At 38.8% G+C, this 18,829-nt stretch overlaps 1 protein-coding gene across 3 annotated transcripts in view; it reads left to right on the forward strand.

Moving 5' to 3' along the window:
- The first annotated feature begins 7,644 nt into the window (after positions 1-7,644).
- epha3 (eph receptor A3) overlaps positions 7,645-18,829 on the forward strand; it is a 91,562-nt gene continuing 80,377 nt past the window's right edge. For 2 of the 3 annotated variants that reach the window (XM_085135319.1, XM_085135320.1), the window contains exons 1-2: positions 7,645-7,839; positions 15,231-15,295. In XM_085135319.1, coding sequence (XP_084991445.1) covers positions 7,746-7,839; positions 15,231-15,295 — 159 coding nt within the window. In that variant the 5' untranslated portion in view covers positions 7,645-7,745. The remainder of the gene's footprint in view (positions 7,840-15,230; positions 15,296-18,829) is intronic. The other variant, XM_085135321.1, reaches the window with a different exon arrangement.

Below are 18,829 nucleotides of genomic sequence, written 5' to 3' on the forward strand. Positions count from 1 at the left end.
ATGATTAATTAGAAAGGAACACCTCATTTTGTAGCTTTGGCAGGATTCAAGCAACATGTGTGTGTGTGTGCATGTGTGTATCTTCACAAGACTTACCCAATAGACTTGCACGATTCACCCATCTTTGTTTTTACTGATGTGAAATGTTTACTTTAACTGTGGATCACTGTGTCTTTTACATGTTTATGGTGTGTGCAAATATTCAGAGACACTTTGTGCCTTTGCATTTATATATACATACACGCATGTTTGAGTATCAAAAATAAAAAGTGTGGGGCCATTGCAGGGGGGTGCGGTATGAAAAGGGAAAAAAACAGCACGGGGCGCCCACACAAACGCAAAGCAGGAGATGAAGCATATGTTTCCAAACCAACTTCATTCTAAGCCAAAGACTAGAAAATATGGTGAAGCATATTTTCCCTTTGGTTTCACCTGCACAAGTGCCAAGGTAGGTCTCCCCTGCAGAATTACTTTTCCCTTGGTCAGGAACAGCGCTCGGCTCTCCAAATCACGGGCAAACAGTATCCCACATTCTTGATTTTTAGTTCACAAACACTTGTAATGACTAACTACTCCTGACATTTTGGAGATGTTAGCTCTTTATACAGTAAAGTTACAGTGGGATATGAATAATATCAGGCTGATCCTGCCACGATTTGTTCCCCCGGTTCAAATCACAGATAAACAGTATCCCACAGCTGTTTATGTTTTTAAACACATTTTGCACAGAGAGGAATTTCTTGAAAAATGTATTGATAGCAATGTTGAATATTATTACACAGGAAAAAAAAACAACTGCACCTAAAATAATTACATCGTGATGCCTCTGCCTTTCTAAATAGAGAGACAGTAACTGCATGTGTTTATGTAAGCGTGTAAAACCTGAAGATAGAGACAAAATACTGTTAATCTGACTATCTGCCACTCTGCAATTCATCTCCTGTAAACAATAACGTGGCGCACAGAGTGACGTGAAAAAAGGCACATGACGAACTCTGTATTCCTCGTCCACACATAAATGCAAAAAAGGAGTATTAAAAATCTCCGTTTTCAGTGATTCTAAACGCGGGGGGGGGGGGGGGGGGGGGGGGCTTTACATTTTTCTTGTAAAGCAAAGGGGGGCTTAGCAAAAAAAAGTTTGGGAACCACTGGTCTAGACAACAGCAGCAACAAAGATGCACCAATGAAAGTGACAAGTCTGTACAGCCATTAGCCAATTAGCAGCTAATATGGAAGCTGTGCAATGCTGATACACGCTCATGCACACAACTTCAGGGCCTGTACTCTATCATCTGTATAATTAAGGTGCTTTTCTCCTGAATATTTTAGTTAAGTGTCTCTGCAACAGTGCAGCAACAAGCCTTCTTTGAGCTGTCTTCTCACTGAAGTATGCTGCTCTCAGAGTGAAACCATTAGAAATCACACAGAGTACACAGGCGTGATTACAATTATTCATTCGATAACATTATGTTGGTTAGACCTTGACATTGAACATTTTTACACTGAGATTTAAAATGCAATCTAACTACACTCTGAAAGAATAATCAGTGGAAATACAGAGTTTTATTACTGATTCCTCCTAAATAATTATTGTTTATTAAAACTAAATAACAGAGATGCAAAATGCTTAACTTTTCAAGTAAAGAATTTTAAAAAGAGTGGATTTGTTTAGGAAGTGGAGTGCACTGCTGTCCAGGTCTCATTTGGCATAGTTATAAAACCTGTCTTGGGGGGGTGGGAGGCATGTGTGTTGGGGTGTGCAGAAGTTTAATCCTAGCAGATGGAGGAGGATTGGTATCCAAGACAATACTGGCAAAAGGAACGCTATAGGGAGTGAGATGGGAGTAAGGATGCTGTCCTTCAAAGGTTGAATAAAACTGATTCTAATATGAACACATTGTTGTTTTAGGACAGAGCCGTCTCCGCGTAGCCCACAAAACACAACCCTTTCATTCACTTGAGCTAATTATCTCAAGCAGTATTTGGCCTGGACTCTTATGTTGCAACACCATGAAATTAGTTTATTATTACAGTAAAATTAGTGATCAAGTGCCTCACAGGAGGTTTTTCTTTTCTTTTTTTTCGCCTGTGGAAACAATAGATTTTTCACATATGAAGCCAAAACAGCTTTTCAGTTTGAGTTGAGTTGGAGATAACATGCATATGATCATTATTTTACATATTTATTTATTTTGCGTATTATAAAATCATAAAGGAGTGCAGAAGTAAATATAATTAGATTAGTTATGGATTCATATTCATTTAATTTCAAGTACATGAATCATCGGGGCAGTTTTAAACATTTACAGCCAACTCCTTGTCTCCAAAACACAGTCGAGGCCATGTGTGTGTGTGAGGATATGCATGCGTGTGTGAGAGAGGGAGCAGAAAGAAAAAAGTAAAAGGAGAGAGAGGAAACTTTCTTTCTGAGTTTCAGAAAGAAAGTTTCTGTCAGCATGTTTGGATTTTTGTGTCTCCTCGTGACAAAACCTCAATGCCATCAAGGAGACCATGTTGTTTCCTCGCTCTCTAATTACCGGCTCTTATGGTCTAGCCTTGTTTAGTTGTCCTACAGTAAATAAACCCTTATGTCAGACTGTTTAGTTTCGAGCAATTCTTTAGCTAAATATGCTGCCAGGTGGGACTGAGTTTTTGTGTACATTCTTTTAGAGGAAAAAAGTATCCACATCTATGTCACTGTGTTCCTTGTTGCTAACGTATACGGTAGACATACGTGAGTAAGGCTGTTAGCTGTAGCAAATTCATGACGGATTTGCTTTCCCAAGGGAGAATCCTCAGGCATGTGGGAAGTTATGTGTTTGTCATTTTGCTAGTTAATTAGTTTGAAATGGTCTGTACGCAACAGCAACACAAGCCACTCTCTGACAGTTTACGTCTGCATAAAACTTAATTGCATCAGCAAATTATTTTGAGGAAAACCAATTACTTTTTTAATGAATCTAATAACAAAATGCTTTTAACTAACATTTTCATAAAGCCACACATATGCATCAGTAATATATTCATTGACAATATCTCTTTTTACATTTGTAGCAACTTAAGAAAAACTGAATATATTTGAAATCTTTTGTCATCTTTCGGCTTGGTTAAGCTGTGAGAAAGATGTTTATATTGGCCCAAGACATGTCTTATTTATTTAATATTTACGATTACATTTATTTTCTTAAACATGAAGGGTTTTTTTCTCGCAAATCTAACCACTGAGGGAACTCCCAGGTTTCCTTGTTTGGTGAGAGTTGTGCAACTTGTACACACCTGACATCCACTCCTTATCACCCCCTGCTGACAACATAAACCATGCCAATTCATTCATTCACATAACAAGGTTAACCAGCCAGCAATTATGTTGCAACCAAATGTAATCATAAGTGAAAAAAAGTAGGGAACAGGTTTGACCAACAATACCCACTTTGGCTAAGTAGTCAGAGAAAAGAGGTGAGAAAGAAGAGGAAAGACAGAGAGAGGCGGGAAATAAAAATAAACCATTTCCACATGGTTTCATTTACAAGTAACTGTTTTTTTTTAATTAAAAAAGTTTAAAACTAGCAAAAATTCCTTGTCTCAATAAAAGGTAATTGAAATGTCATGTCTCAAAATACAGAAGAAAAGACAGAAAGGAAGGAAACTTTTGCACATGTTTACTTTATATGGGATTAAAAAATGCATAAGTGCTTCAGAGGGTTAAACACACCAGTTCTTTCTGTCTTCTTTCTGTTTTTTTTTTTTTTTTTTGGCATCATTCTGTAACTGATCTCAAACCAGGAACATCCCCTGGACAGTCCAAAGCATTCGCTTGCAGCAATTTTACTAGATTGGGCTGGAAATTGTTTATATGTCTTAAGCAATACTTTGAATAGAGCAACATAGCGTTGCACTGCAGTATTGGTCCTTTGATTTTAGTTAAAGACTTTTTGTCTAACACTGGTTTTGTGCTACATAAGTGGACACAGATTTAACCGATACTTGCGCCAAAGCAGAAACAAGCCAGTCAAGAGTCATGCAGGAAAACATAGGAAATTAATGATAAACTGAAGAGAATGCCGATTTCTGCAGCAGCTCCATATAGTTTGAGGTTTTGTTGATGGGAACTGTTTATTGACAGTGTTAACAGAGAACAATAGTCACATTTAACAACCAGTCTTTTTCCTATTTGTATTAAAACAAACTCACAAAACCGAAAAATCTGCCCCAACATGATTTATAAATTTGGCCTTGTCACCCCCACCCACTAAAGTGTGACAGTATGAGAGGACATGATCATGAGTAGATGTGGAAAGACGCCTTGCTCTGCTGCACTCTGTCATGGCTGGTCATTCAGACTTATCAGAGCCATCTCTCTCTAAGGGTAAGAGTGGGGGGATTTACCACATGAACCATAACCCAATTATTCATTGGTGCAAATCCAGGAAATGGCGGGGCAGTTGGGTTTTTGTTTAGTTGTGTAGTTGGACACACTCAACTGAACACATTTTTCATACGATTAGAGTGAATGCTCCATGTGTGATGCTGTAATTAACGTCTTTTCCCAGCATAAAGATTTCCTTTCCTTGATCTTAGATCACAGACGTTCACAGGGAATTGGTTGCATCTGTGAAAAACACAAAGGTTTTTGTAATCAGATGCTTCGACTCCCTTTAATCAACTTTTAATCAATTTGACACCATCAGCAAATTCAAGACAAGGAATATATAATCCTATCTATACTACGTTGTTTTCAGTACATTCAAAGAAATATTGCACCGCCATTCAATTTCTGGTAGCAAGCTGACACATGGTACTGTCGAACAAATGTTACTTTAAAAAAAATATTAGTATTTCTCTTTAATGGATGCATAAAAAATGTTAGTTGTGTTCTTCTAGTCCACATGAGTATAATATTGTAAATAATCCTCCTAAGAAAATAAAAGGATTGGAGGGAAAGGGTGAAAAGTTGTGGTGCTGGCAATGGTAAGAAAGCCTCCGTGGTATGATGTTTGGTGTGGGGGGGGATAGTGTTACATGGCAGCACCCTGCTGGCTTCTCCTCCTGCTGTACGCTGTGCGTATGGAGGAATGTGCCGTCTGAGAACCACAGGGAGGAAGAGAGTACTGACAGCAAGCAATAATCACAGTCAGCTTTTCTGTTTGTTTGTTTGTTTGCATGTATGTTACTGCATAAGAAGGCCAAGTCTTGGAGGCTTCAAAGCTGCTTCTAAAAAACATCTGTTCTATGAGTTTGGAATGCTAAAACAGCGTTGTCAGAGCACATGATGACTTACAATTGCGGCTTTAAATCAATATTTTCCTCCGTCTCATACTGGATTGTTCCACTGGCAAGAGTTCAAGATGGACAAGCGCTCATTGAGAAGAGGGGGGGGGGGGGGGGGGGATGCTGGAGTGGATAGATGGGAGGCACCCATTGCATTCTTTCAATTCACCACAATCAGAAACAGATTTCCAGCAATTAGTCTGAACTAACTTGCAGGTTTATTGACTAAAAACATAGTGACAGTGCCTCTCAGACGACCAAATGAAAACGGTAACTACTAATTATGTTTGACTGTCAGAATGAAGATCCTTTAAATGCCAAGTTATAATCTTAGTCACTTATATTGAGAACTTGAATTTGTTCACATTCTTTTCATTCTAATGGGAGTTTGCCATTTTTAATTGTGCTCTTTTGTGGCAGCAGTGACTTTGGTGTCTAAAAGAAATAAAATCCTTTCCAGATTTGAGTATAATTCTTCTAATATTCTACAAACATGCAGAATGAAAAAAATAAAAGGAGATTCTGCCGTGAAGCTAAAGCCTGTAAACTGTGAGCCCAGAATGACCATCCTTTGAATTGATTGCTAGCTGTGGGGCTTCTTGTATTAATCTTTTTCAGTGTGTAATAAGTGAATTAGTGGGATGTAGAAGATGATGTATGACAAAGGCTGGCATGTCTAAAACCTGCTGTAAATCCACATGCCACAGTCACTTAATAATGCAGTCAGAGACCTCCTGGCATCATTCTTCACTGTATCCATTGACACCCGAAGCTCATAAATTCCTCTGGTGGGTTTTTAAGCTGACTGCTAAGTTATTATTGTTTCTAATATTTAGGTTAAATATACTGCAAACTAACAACTGATTTACTGAAGGATGGTTTAACATCCTACAAGCTACACAACTCACTGAGCTCCACAGATGGCGAAATTAAAACTGCTGTCCTTGATTTGCAGGATTGTGTTATATATGCAATAATTTAATGGAGCAAATGTTATTCTAAAGCTGTGAAATCTATAGGTTTGTTCACATCACATTTAGCTGTGTGTTCAGTGGTTTATTTTAAAGTTTAGTTTAATTCAGTGACTCCATATTATTATCATTACTTCAACTGGGTACTATATTCCTTAGCAGCCTTATTTGTAAATTAAACCTTCAATAGAGGCTAAAACAATATTTCTTTTTATTTGATTTAAGATGGATGTATGACAGGAGAAAAGATATTTCATCAGTAAACTGATAAAATGATTTATATTCAGGAGCAGATATTTCAAATCCAAGTGAAACGGCATTGTTTCTCTGTGTGTGCTAAGTCCTTTAACTTTTCCCATACATCACAAGCCTTCAACCCCCCACCACAACAGCTGGCGTCTCAGCAAGGGCCATGACGTTACACTGCCACCCCAGCCTTTCAGTATACGTCAAGTATTGTGGTGTCAGGGGCCCCTAATGGCCTTCAAAGTAAAATGCAGACAGTAGAATGAAATACACATACAACATATGTCCTTCAGCACAAAGATAAATAAAACTTTATCCTACTGTGGCTGAGTATTACAACATGGAAAACAGTATAAACAAATAGGTATTTTGGTTCTTCAGGATTATATGTTTATATAGTATGAATTATAGGTTAAACATAGCTATAAGCTTGAATATAATATAAATTTGTCAATGTTATATTACAAAACAGCCGCATAATATGACAAAACAATTGTTTTGTACCCTTATTTAATAATCCTGTGTGACTCACTGTTCTTTTGCACTTTTGCAGTGCTTTACAGTTTTTGCCAAAGCAGGATTGACACCATAACATCATACTGTTGTCTGCCCCAGTTTCCAGTTTAAAAACAAGAGGTCACTAAAAGTCAAAGCTTAAACCAAAACGAACAAATAAATTAAAGTATGGCCTTTAACCACAGACTTTATGTTATTTCTATATTTAATAAATAAATAAAGTTTATCATGGTGCTTATGTGGCTTTGTTTAAACACGGGCTCACACTGCATTTTCATTCATAATAGTAACTGAGCCAAATGTAATCCATTATGATTAGATATTTTGGGAGAGAATAAACACTCTTTAAGTGTAAGGAAAGATTTGGTAAAAGAAAACATAGTGCAGACTGTTGTTTCTAGATAAACCCATTACGTTTATCTCAGCCCCTGCTCTCCATTTGAAGTGATTCATGTTACAGATTTGGTGAAATAGAAGATAAAATACGCTAAACTGCTGAATTCGTCATTCTTTTTTTTCTTTTTTTTCTTTCTTTTTTAAAGACGCCTGTGGTAGAAAATATAAAATGACCTGTGATGAACTTGAACGCTGTTTTGATGTATGTTAAGACTCTGTAGGACCCAGCGGAAAACTCCTCCAACCGGAGGGAGACGGAGCAAGAGAGAGTGAGAAAGCTGAGTGGGGAGAAGACGTTCCCAGATTAGTCAGTGGCTTCATGGAGTTATGTGTCTCTGATCCGCCGCCATGGATTGCAATCCGCGATCACTCCTTTTCGTTTTACTTCTTTTGTTGTCCTGCGTTATCCCCGCGTTTCCCGTCTTCTATCCCCCCAATGAAGGTAAGGGAACTCAGGCTGCGGACATGTGTGTTTGTGTGTATGTGCGCACTTGTGTTTATGTATGAATGGTGCGCTACGGCACGTATCGCGGTCAGAGCTGTGCGCTCATCGAGGGCTTACTGTCTAAATTATAGTCTCAAAAATCAAAGGACTATCCAGAGCGAATCACGGTGGCACCGGACATCACCGACAAACTGGATCAGATCGCCAGCAGATAGTAATAATCAGAGAGTAAACTTGAATCCAAATCCGAACAAGCCAGACAAGGTAGCGCGATTTCCGATAATTTGGCTAAGAGGACTTAATCGTTTTCAAATACAGATGAATAAACTAAGTGATGTCGAGACAGCTCCCAAAGAAGCGTGATTATGGGACGAGTGGACGTGAAGAAACTCTGATATTTGTGTTTATATGAGATGTGCGTGTCTGTCTGTTTTACCCAAGAATCCGTTTGGGGTAGACGCCCCAGTTACTGGGTAAATGTGAGCTTAACTCAGTTTTAAGGTAATAAATAGAATATGAGAATATTCGCATAGTGCGTAAAAACGTGGCTGCTTTTTTAATGGGTTCGACTCCGTTGTGATCATGTAAATTTGCAGTTTCACGACTTTTTTAAAAGTTGCATTTAAAGCCGATTTCATGATAAATGAGCAACAAAGACGTTGCACTTTATCTCTCTTTAGGTCTTGGTCGCTTTCTAGGTGAGTATAAGCTTGTGGCAGTATTTTGAAGCCGGGGCAGAAAAAGGCTAGGGTAGGCACGTCCACTCTCAGCACAGTCATTTATTCAAACATATGAAACTAAACTACAAACAATAAAGAAAGGGAAAAAAAACTTTACACAACAGAGGGAGATTTGGTTTAAACTTTGTAAATTATTGTTTTACATCTTGACATCTTTAAAACTTTAACATGTTCGGGTCAAAGTGTGTGTATGTGTGTGTGTTAAGCAGGGGCAGTAAATGCAAATGCACTCTGAGGATGAGCTCCAACCCTTAGCACTCCACAAGAGACAGAAAAAAATGTAATTGAGTTTATTTTTAATGTCCAGTTCTCTGTGGTTTATGTCACATCAAGTAAGGGATCATGTTTAAAGTTATTCTGGGTAAAAGTCCGAAAGAAAAAATGAAAAATGAGTCTGTAAATGTGAATAGAACCTATTAACACGATAGCCATCTAAATGGTGCTTTATGTGAATTATCAGCACACGCCGGCTCAAAGATCTCAGTTTAGGATACCCAACAGTTTAAACCTTAATGGCGAGAAAGTAATGGAATCCGTCCGTATACTGTAGATATTGCAGTTTACACCGCAGTAATTGAATGTTCAGAGACAAACCCACCCCGTGTAAACTTCCAGATTAAGGCTGGTGTTGTTGGAGAAGTTTGGAAAGTTTTGGACGTTAGTTTGTAGGTCACGCCAAAGGATCTGTTTTATAATCTAACAATTATCAAACTAAAAGTTTCACTTGTCGCGCACTTAATAAATGAATTAATTAATCAGGCCAGTCACATTTCAGTGGATTTTCTTCTGACCCTATAAGTTTTGTGATTTCTTTTAAGCCATCAAGCCTAAAATCAATGTTTTCTTAACGAAACATGTTTGTGGAATGTAAACCATTCATTTAATGCTAAAAAAAAGACTGTCCCCCTTTTTTACGTGTCTGGGAAATATATCTCCTTAGTTGTTAACGCAATGCAACAGAGCATACGATTTAATTTATGGTGTTTGACACGAAGGCACGGGTCGGGAAAATGTGCAGTTCTGTGGTGAAGCAAAAAAAAAAAAAAGAAGAGTCAAAGCCACCCAGGCCTAATGCAAATCCACATATAAGCATTTGATTGAAAAAATAAGACTGGTTAAGTTTTAGTTTGGCTTACGATGGTAAAAAATAAGCAAATACACACTGACCCTAAAAAAAATACACACAATTCCACTGGTAGGAGTGTGTTAGTATTTTATTTTGCGTTTGGAGGAAAGGGAGAAAGTGAGACGATACAGAACGCGGAGTAAGTGGGGCGGGGGGATAATTTAAGAGTTTAGGATAAACGTGTAATTTATACGAGTGAATATCAGAGAGAAAAGAAACGATGAGAAGACACACACACACATACACAAACAGATAAACTAACTAAACAGTTTGCATGTTAGCTGGAACAGGGAAAGTGTCAATACAATGAAGAAATCAGGCAATTCGCCCTCCAGAGTCATAAATCAGCCAGAGAGTGTCAGTATCGAGCTGCCTCGTCTATACAGCACATTGTATAGAAATTCATATAGACCACAAATATGAAGACGACAAAGACGTTTTGAATCACTTAAGCGCTGTTTCTCCGGTTCGGGTTAAAAGTTAAACAGATGGAAACACACGTCTGTTTTGGTTGACTTTGACAGTCCTCACGATGAAAGAGAACTCATATCGATCCTTCACCGGCATTAATTTCTACAAGTAACAAAGTAGAAAAAACCTAGTAATTTACTACAAACCTTAGAATGAGGTCCACACACATTTCTTTTTTTGCCGTGACACAAAAGAAAATCAGAGGTATCATCACAGAGTATATATGCACTTAAAGGGCTTTCTTGGATCTTTCTTAATCTTTATTTAGATCATAAGCTTTTGCTTTGAAAATAAAGCAGACAATAAACACGCTGGAAAACTGTACCAATTTTGAAAATACTGATTTTCATAAACATAATGTGACGAATTCGAAGACACTCTTTTTTCATGATCTTTTACGTTGAATTGTAGGTCACTGTTTACACGACCGAAACATAACGTCACTTTTACTGGCTTTATTTTTTATTTCACGCCAATAAGTTGAAGGTGATAAAATCTACCCTGGCGCAGAGATTATAAAACAGTCCACTTGACCGTGGGGGGCTGTTTGTACGTTTAAAACTCGACGGCCATAAAAACATCTTCTGTGACTTCGCTGACGTCTTACTGTAGTTTATATAAGCTATCAGTAAATTAGGAAATGAATCAAGTGCGTTATAACAAGTAAAGAAAAAAAAAAGCATCAGTAGAAAAGAAACCTCAAGTTTAAAAGGATGACGACAAACTTGTGATGTTTTCCTCGCGTCTGTACTTCGTTGAATTTTCCGTCTCCGCACCGCACCTCAGCAAGCATTTTTATTTAATTTTACTGTGTGGTTTTCATTAGGTCTTAATGATCCCGTAAAACTTTAGGAAAAGTTTAAGGAAATACAGAGAAACGCCTCAGTAATAGATTTCACCGGAGAGGATTCATTTTCACTTTGAGAAGCCTTTGAGGAGACTTTGTGCTGACATTAACTATCCGATATCGTTTAAATTCCCCATAATTAGAAGAAAAAAAAATCTAAAGTTTCGAAAGTCATTAGTTTCTATGATGTGGTGCAGCATGTCCTTCTAGGTGGTGTAATGCTGGCTCGCTGCGGGACGTCCGGAGGCCTCTGGTATTTTTAGTCGGCGTTAGGGAGGCTTGGCACGGAGAACCCGGCTCAGCAGTCCCGCTGGGGCTGATGTGCGTCTCAGGGCCATGGTACTTTTCAGAGGGGATGGAAATGTGCGCAGACGCAAAATACCTCTCACTCCCGTCCCCATGTATTCTAAATGCCTATATTTATATGTGTATGCTGACCGAAGGGTGTCATCCTAATTTTAACGTTTCATCTTCAGAGTTAGGCGAAAAAAATCCGTATTTAGGGAGGCTACATGTGTACATATACAGTACGTGGTCATGGTGTGCAGGAGTGCTCTATGCCTTTATGTCTGTGTAAATTATATGAGAAAGAAAGAAAGAAAGAAAGAAAGAAAGAAAGAAAGAAAGAAACGAAAGAAAGAAAGAGAGAAATGGGAGCAGAGGGGCTGGGCAAGCAGCAGCAACATCAGACAGAGCGACTCTGCTCTTGAATAATTCATAATGGGAGGTGAACACTTCACCCTTTAACACAGACACAAGTCGCTTGCTTTGCCTGCACTGCGGCCTGCCAACCTTCAGATGCATGGAACCAGGCTGCAAAGCATCATCCACTCTGTCAAATAGCAGATATTGATATATAAGGACATGTGTTGTATGCTATTCTATTATGGAGGAAGCTGATTCTTTGGTCATGCCCCTCTCTTTAGTCTCTGACTGACTGACTCTTCTTTCTCCCCTCTAACATCAGCTGTGAAACATGTGGCTGCAGTGGAGAACTATTTCATGAGATTTTGTATTGTACAGTTATTATTTTCATCTGAGCCGTTACTCATGGTAACACTGGCATCAGAAAAAGTACCCTTTCTTGCTTTGTTTGCTACAGTGTTCAACACATAATATGCCAAGCGATATAGGTCACCAGCAAGTGAAAAAAGGATGTCTTCCATTCCTCGGGGCTAGGGTTATGAGTGTGGGCGTTTGATGGTGACCTTAGTTTGCTTTATATATTGATTCACCTGTTTCTACCTCTGTGATGTTTTGCTCCCTCCCAGACAGGCTGGCTGAGTTTGCTATTAATACTCGTAGTTCCCGTTTAGAGGCACTCCCTGTTGGGGCAGGGGCTATATGCTTGGCTGACGCTAGCTTGCTAACTGACTGTGTGTGTGTGTGTGTGAGAGAGAGAGAGAGATTGAGCGAGAGAGTAAAAAGACTGTCAGCAAATGTTGATGTGTGCACTTGTGTTTGCTTGAATGCGCATGTGTGAGAAAAACTGCACGTTTTGGTCAGGTTCTACAAAAAATGAATGCATACAGTAGATGTGCGTGTCCATGTCCAACTACATCATGTGCTTGCAAACGCTTTCCTTTGGAGGACTTCGTATGTTGGCATCATTTGACTACCTCTCAGTATATAGCGTTTTTTGTGTTTCAGAGTATCTCAGTTCTTCTTGCTTCTTAGTTGAGGATGCGTCCTTTGTGTTTGTTGTGCTTTGCATGTATTTGTGAGTGTACATGCATTTGTGCGCATGTGTGGGTGCTGATTTCTTCAGCCAAGTGCAGCTGGAGGGGGCTTTTTACTCCTGCGATATGAGAGCTGTCTAATTTTCTGCTCTCAAATTCCCTCACTCGGCTCAATTTGAGTGTTGGGCTCGGCTCGTTGAGAAATGTAAATTGGAAGCAATGGCCCTGGATGCTGAGCTGCTATTATCTGACATGAACAGATAGCTTCATTAGACTCTAATATGAATGTGTCCACTGCCACTCAACTGGCTCAGCGGTTTAGCATGACTGCAGCTCAGGTGAACATCTATTGTGTTTTGAGTCCAGAATAATAAATCTAGGTGTTTGTGTCTGCCTTTCTATGCTTCATTTTTAAGGTCCTTTTATGCCACATTGGCTGATGTTTAGCTGATAAGTCTGAAACAAAGAATCACTTCCTTCTCCAACTTTTTCTGTAGTACAAAACAACAACCCATTCGCAGAGAAGTGAGATCGCTTCTTCTTGCAAATTAAGATCCCGGTGCTTGACAGGGGTAGATTGTGTTTGACTTAAAAGGCTTCCCTGTGAGCCAGCGGTCCATCATGACTTGATACATACTTGATATGTGGACATTCTTGTTTACTGAAGCCTTGCACAGGAGAATGAAGGAAGAATGCATTCTTCATATTCTCACAGTGAATAGAGTTACAGCTGCAGGGCCTCTACTGCACTGCTGCTTCACTTTGCTGTATGTGTCCACTTGCGTTGCTAAGTGTTTGCTGCTTGTTTGAGTGTTCAGAGCTGTCGACTGCTTTGCTCTCAACGGGATAAGTAAAAAGAGGCTGAGTCAGTGTTGCTGGAACTGATGAAGTGTATTGCTCTTTTTTTCTTTATAATAAATGGTTGTCTGTCCTTTACTTTTTTACTCAATTCACATAATCCTAAGCTACATTTTCTATTGCACAGTAACATATTAAAAGTATAATATGTCCCAATTTGGCCCACTGTAGGTTTATGTGCTTTTTTTCTCCACCATACCATTGCTTGTCAGAAACATTATATTTAAGCATCCTATTTTCCTCAGTACTGTTTGAAAAACAGGACTAAAAGGGATTAACTGTAAATAATTTACGTCATGAACACCACCAAAATCTTTTTGTGTATTTTATTCTAACTACATAAATTGTTATTTGAGGTGAGAGCACTCAAAAGCTTTATTAGCTATTGTCTGAGCTTTGTGTCGGTAGACAGAATCTATTGCCAAATTGCTCGTGACAGTTTGGTTGCTGAAGTGGGGCATCCTTTGAGCATAAAGCTGCCTTCACATTCCTCACTCCATGTGTCATGACCCATGCTGACAGTTGTATTCAATGACAATTATTCACTCCACAGCCAAGTGTACACTAAGAATAGAAAATGCTTCAGCTCCTTTTAAGATACTCTGTGTCAGAGTCAATTTGGCCATCACATGTACTATTCGCAAGTGTACTTCTAATTATGTTCTGTGGAGGTAGGCAATGAAAGCGCTTTCACAAGTAATTTGTGACTTCAAAACTGCTGCACAACTGACATGATTATTAGTTCGGTCCCTTAAATTCCATAATTTGAATCCTGTTTTGTTAAGCCAGAGCCTGCACTTGCATGATTAAACCGCTGAAGCTCCTTGTCTTATTTGTCCTCAGTCATATTTCCTCTATTAGACATGGATCCCCTTCTGCTGTTTGATGTCTGTTTGAAAAGAACGAATTTCTGGCAGGAGACACACTTAAAACTGTTTTTTCCATTCATTCTGGATTGGATTTATATTTTGATTTCAGTGTGGCCAATTGAATTTCGGACCACCTCTGAAACCGGTGATTGCATTTGAATTTAGATCCAATAGAGTTTTGCTTCACCTGGTTACACTCTATTTTCCATGGATATGTGTGTGGGTCGGTAGAATGGGGGTCAGATGGGTCAAAAGAAAAGTCTTTAAAAAAAGAAAGAAAAAAAGGAAAAAAGCATCTGGTGGTTTTTGAAAAACTGACTGTACTTTAGTTCAGTACCTTTTCAGGATATTTTCATTGTTTACCCAGTGAAGTTTTGCTTTGATGCCTTACAAAGCAAGGATACAAAACCTACTTTATTCACTATACCTTCAGAACAAGGATGTGTTGGAAAAGTGAGGACAATTTGGCCAGTCTTAACTTTCTCCTCTCTTCCAAGAGTGTTAAGTGTTAACACTTAGTTTTAGAGTTAAATCGGTTTAGGGACGGGTAGGCTAAGGGTCTAGGGAATGAGTTATATCAATGAATGTCCTCACAAAGACATCAGTACAAGTGCTTGTGGTTGTGTGTATGTGCATATTTCTGTGTGTGCGTGGGGGGCAGCTGAGTAAATGGAGTCATGATCAGTGCTTGAGGTTGGTGAATCCTCCTGTGGGATTAGATAAAGGCTAATTGGGGCTAACAAGGGCTAGACACTCATATGTTTTCTTTGTTTTTCCTCTCTCTCTTCCTCACCACAGTCAACCTGTTAGACTCAAAAGCAAGCCAAGGGGAGTTAGGATGGATTTCCTACCCATCACATGGGGTGAGTATCTTCCATCTCTATATTTACCCACATCATGCCTGAATATGTTTGCATTTAGGAGACAGATCCAATATCATGAATTGAATGTCAACTTCAACCGTGAAATCAGCTTTTTCAGATTTTTGTGGTTCTCACTATGCCATGTTGAAACAATGATCCAATGAAGATTAACCTACTTTTTTGGGCATTTTCTTAATGTTTTTTTTTTTTTATCTAGCAGGTTAAAGTATTCAGAGCTTACCATACAATCATACTGCCTGTATATGTGTTTGTGTTTTTGAATACATGTATGTATAAATTAAAAGATTAAACATGAAAAAGCATACATTTTGGACTTTTGGTCCAAAAACATCTGCAAAAAAAATTCCAGATTTACTTCCAGCCTCCCATTAACAACTCAGATAGCGTTTAACAGGAAATTCCATCAAAAGCTGACTTGTTGCACAATGTGATATTGCCATGTTAGTATTGTTCCTACAGTATCTTAAATAATGGTGTTAGATGGCCATCACTGACTAGACACACTGTTCTCATGTCATACATTTGCTACCTTTGTTCCAGAAATCATTTATAACATTGGTTAACCTTGCAAAGGGGTTTATATTAACCCAAATCGTGTTTTTTGTTTCCTTAACCTAAAGTAGTTTTGGTGATTAAACCAAACAAATTACATCTCAGTTATGGAGGCCTAAACACTGGTCAATGTCCCCATGATAACTAGCGGTCACTTGGAAAAAAATGTTCATTCCCTGACTGACTGGCGAATGGTTGTGAGATGTAGCTTTGTGTTGTTTTGTGAAATTGGTCATGAACAGTGATGCACTGAAAAGGTTCTTGTGATTGCTTTGATCGCTACCACAATAAATACATAATAAAAAATGCACCAATTGCTTACTGAGAGGTTATGGAATTGTGAACAGTGCAACTTAATCGGAAATGGAGATGGTGTTTTCTGTTTCCAGTTTGTGTTGCACTTTTTTATGTCTCACTATCACTCTGTGGTTACTTAGTGAGTGTTTGTGGACAAGTTTCAAGTTTCGTTGCAAACGATGGGCAGTTGTGTCATACTGCTAGTCACTAAAGCAATCGCAAGGAAGTTTTTAGAGCACCCTTTTTGCGACTGATTTCAATCAGTCAGCAACCGCTTGCCATCCGGTCGGGGAATATATATTTATCCCTAGTGACCTGCAGGTTGACAAAGGGGTCATGTATCAACCTCTAGGCCTGTGTTGCTGAAGCCTACACAAGTATTGTGTAAAATTAACAGAATGTGACTGAAAACAAGCAAAAAAATTAACTTCATCTAAAAATATTAACTCAACTTTGACTTTCATAAACACATGTGTTTTAATCTATTCATTTACCACAATTTCAACTCTATGTATTTTCTTCTATTGATAATACTTCTGCCCCACAGGGCTAATGGTGCTAGTGTTTTATAGCCTTATTCTCAGAGTAGCACAGCTAGGACATCACAGCCATCTGATAGGTCAGTTCAATCAGTCACCATGGACCAACATTAATTTATAGTCGTATAAACAACACCCACCCACATGGCAATATCAAGTAAACCTTTGATTTGCTAATCCATAATATGCAACACTTCATTTTGTCTGTCTTTCATTATATTACAGAAACTACTGTAACCTTTTATCAAGGTTTTTCCAAGTTTTTCCAAGTTTGTTTTATCCATTAATGCAATTGAAATTAACAGGAGCACAAGGAGGGATCACATTAATATTGTTTTTAGTATTAGTATTATTTCATTGGATGTAAAAAAAAAAAAAAAAAAGCTCATATATCAGTCTCTGCTTCTAAAATCCTCCAATGGGCTCTCGTTCAGTGTTTATTTCTCCAACTAGTTAGACTTCTGTGCCTCTGAGCAAGCCCACTGTCTCTCTCTCACACACACACACACACACTCATTCACACACGCACACACACACTTCCTTCTTTCTCCTTTATTAAGTGTTAGAATTACTCCTTGGCAGTGGCTTAAGGTAATCCAGTCATTTGTTCCATTGAGCTGCCAAACCTTGTTTCTCTCGGCCATATACAGAGCTGGCACCAACAGAGCACTCGGTTTTTTCATGAGGTTCAACCACAATGAAAAAATTACCCAAAGGAAAAACTTCAGGTCCTTAAAATGTATTTAGTCGAAAGACAATTGCAACCTACACAACAACTGCATGACCAGCTGACAGGCCAGATTGATGTTGTGTTGATAGACATTCTTCACATGTGAGCAGCTAGGGAAATACCCATTGATACGGCTATTTGATCCAGCGCTGGACACCAGACTTTTTTGACAGAGGTTAGGCAATTTGTGCAACCATGTCTGTTTTACTTCAAGTTTTTGCTTTGACCAAGTTCAGATGAAGAGCGTGTGGTTATATAATTCATAAAAACGCTGCAGGAATGTGAGTCAATGTCATTGTTAAATGAGAATAACTCCAGAGAGATAGAGAAGGGAATGGGGGGAGGATCAAAAAGAAGGAGACCGATGGAGGAAAAAGGGATGAAGAGAGAGGGGTGGGGAGAGGGAGACGGAAGCAGGGAGAGGAAAGGACAGGAAGGAATGAGGGAGAGAGAGTCACACACAGAGATATTGCTGATGATCAAGTCCTCAAGGTGAATCATCTGTAATTACTCACGTCATCCACTGACTGCGCTCCGATAAGCAGAGTGCCCTGAGAGACTCCTGCTCACAAATGATTTCTCATAATGTGGCAGTGGCACTGAGCCCTCACTCCCTCCCTTTCTCACGCACACACACATACACAGACAAACACTCATTCACATTGATGGAGAGGCCGTGGCTATTGGCCTACCGAGACACAACGTGCTCCGGTCAGAACAAATTAAGAGCTTAGCCTCCCCAGGATGTTCACTCCAGAGCCACCGACTGGACTGATGAGTGCATGAGTGTGTGCGTGTGTGTCTGTGTGTCTGTGTGCGTGTGATCCAGATATACAGTTATCTGTCTTGGAAGCTGGCTGATTGCTTAGCAGTGTCCAGGGGGCTTAGCCCATCACTAAAGTGTGTTAAAGATTACATTCTTGCATGCTTTGAAAGCATTCTTCAGCAACAAACCAACACCCTAGACACTGGCTGTGCATACAAAATAGAATTAATGGATAATTACAAACTAAAGTCCATTCTTCATAAGAAGGGAGGATACAATGTCCTTTCTGGTTGTACTTGGAACTTAGATTCATTGTTTTTCAAATAAATAAAGTCGCTGCAGCATTTAGACCCAAAGTGTTTACTACAAGTTATAGCTTAACTCTAGTTTGATTTTTTTCTGATTAAATACCAAGTTTATGTCAGTTATTTGCTACATGCTACATTTTTTATTGTCATTGTGATATGAAACTAATCAGCAAAAATAAAAAAGTTTAAAACTATTTATACAGTAAAAACATTGCCTTGTAATTGTTTTTACATGGGTTCAACAGTCTACATTACTGTGTCAGACTTTAGTAAAAGCGCAGTAACATTTGTATTGTTGATGATAAAGAAGCTTGACATCTG

This window comes from Neolamprologus multifasciatus, chromosome 16 (genome assembly GCF_963576455.1).
Source record: "Neolamprologus multifasciatus chromosome 16, fNeoMul1.2, whole genome shotgun sequence".
Taxonomy (NCBI): domain Eukaryota; kingdom Metazoa; phylum Chordata; class Actinopteri; order Cichliformes; family Cichlidae; genus Neolamprologus; species Neolamprologus multifasciatus.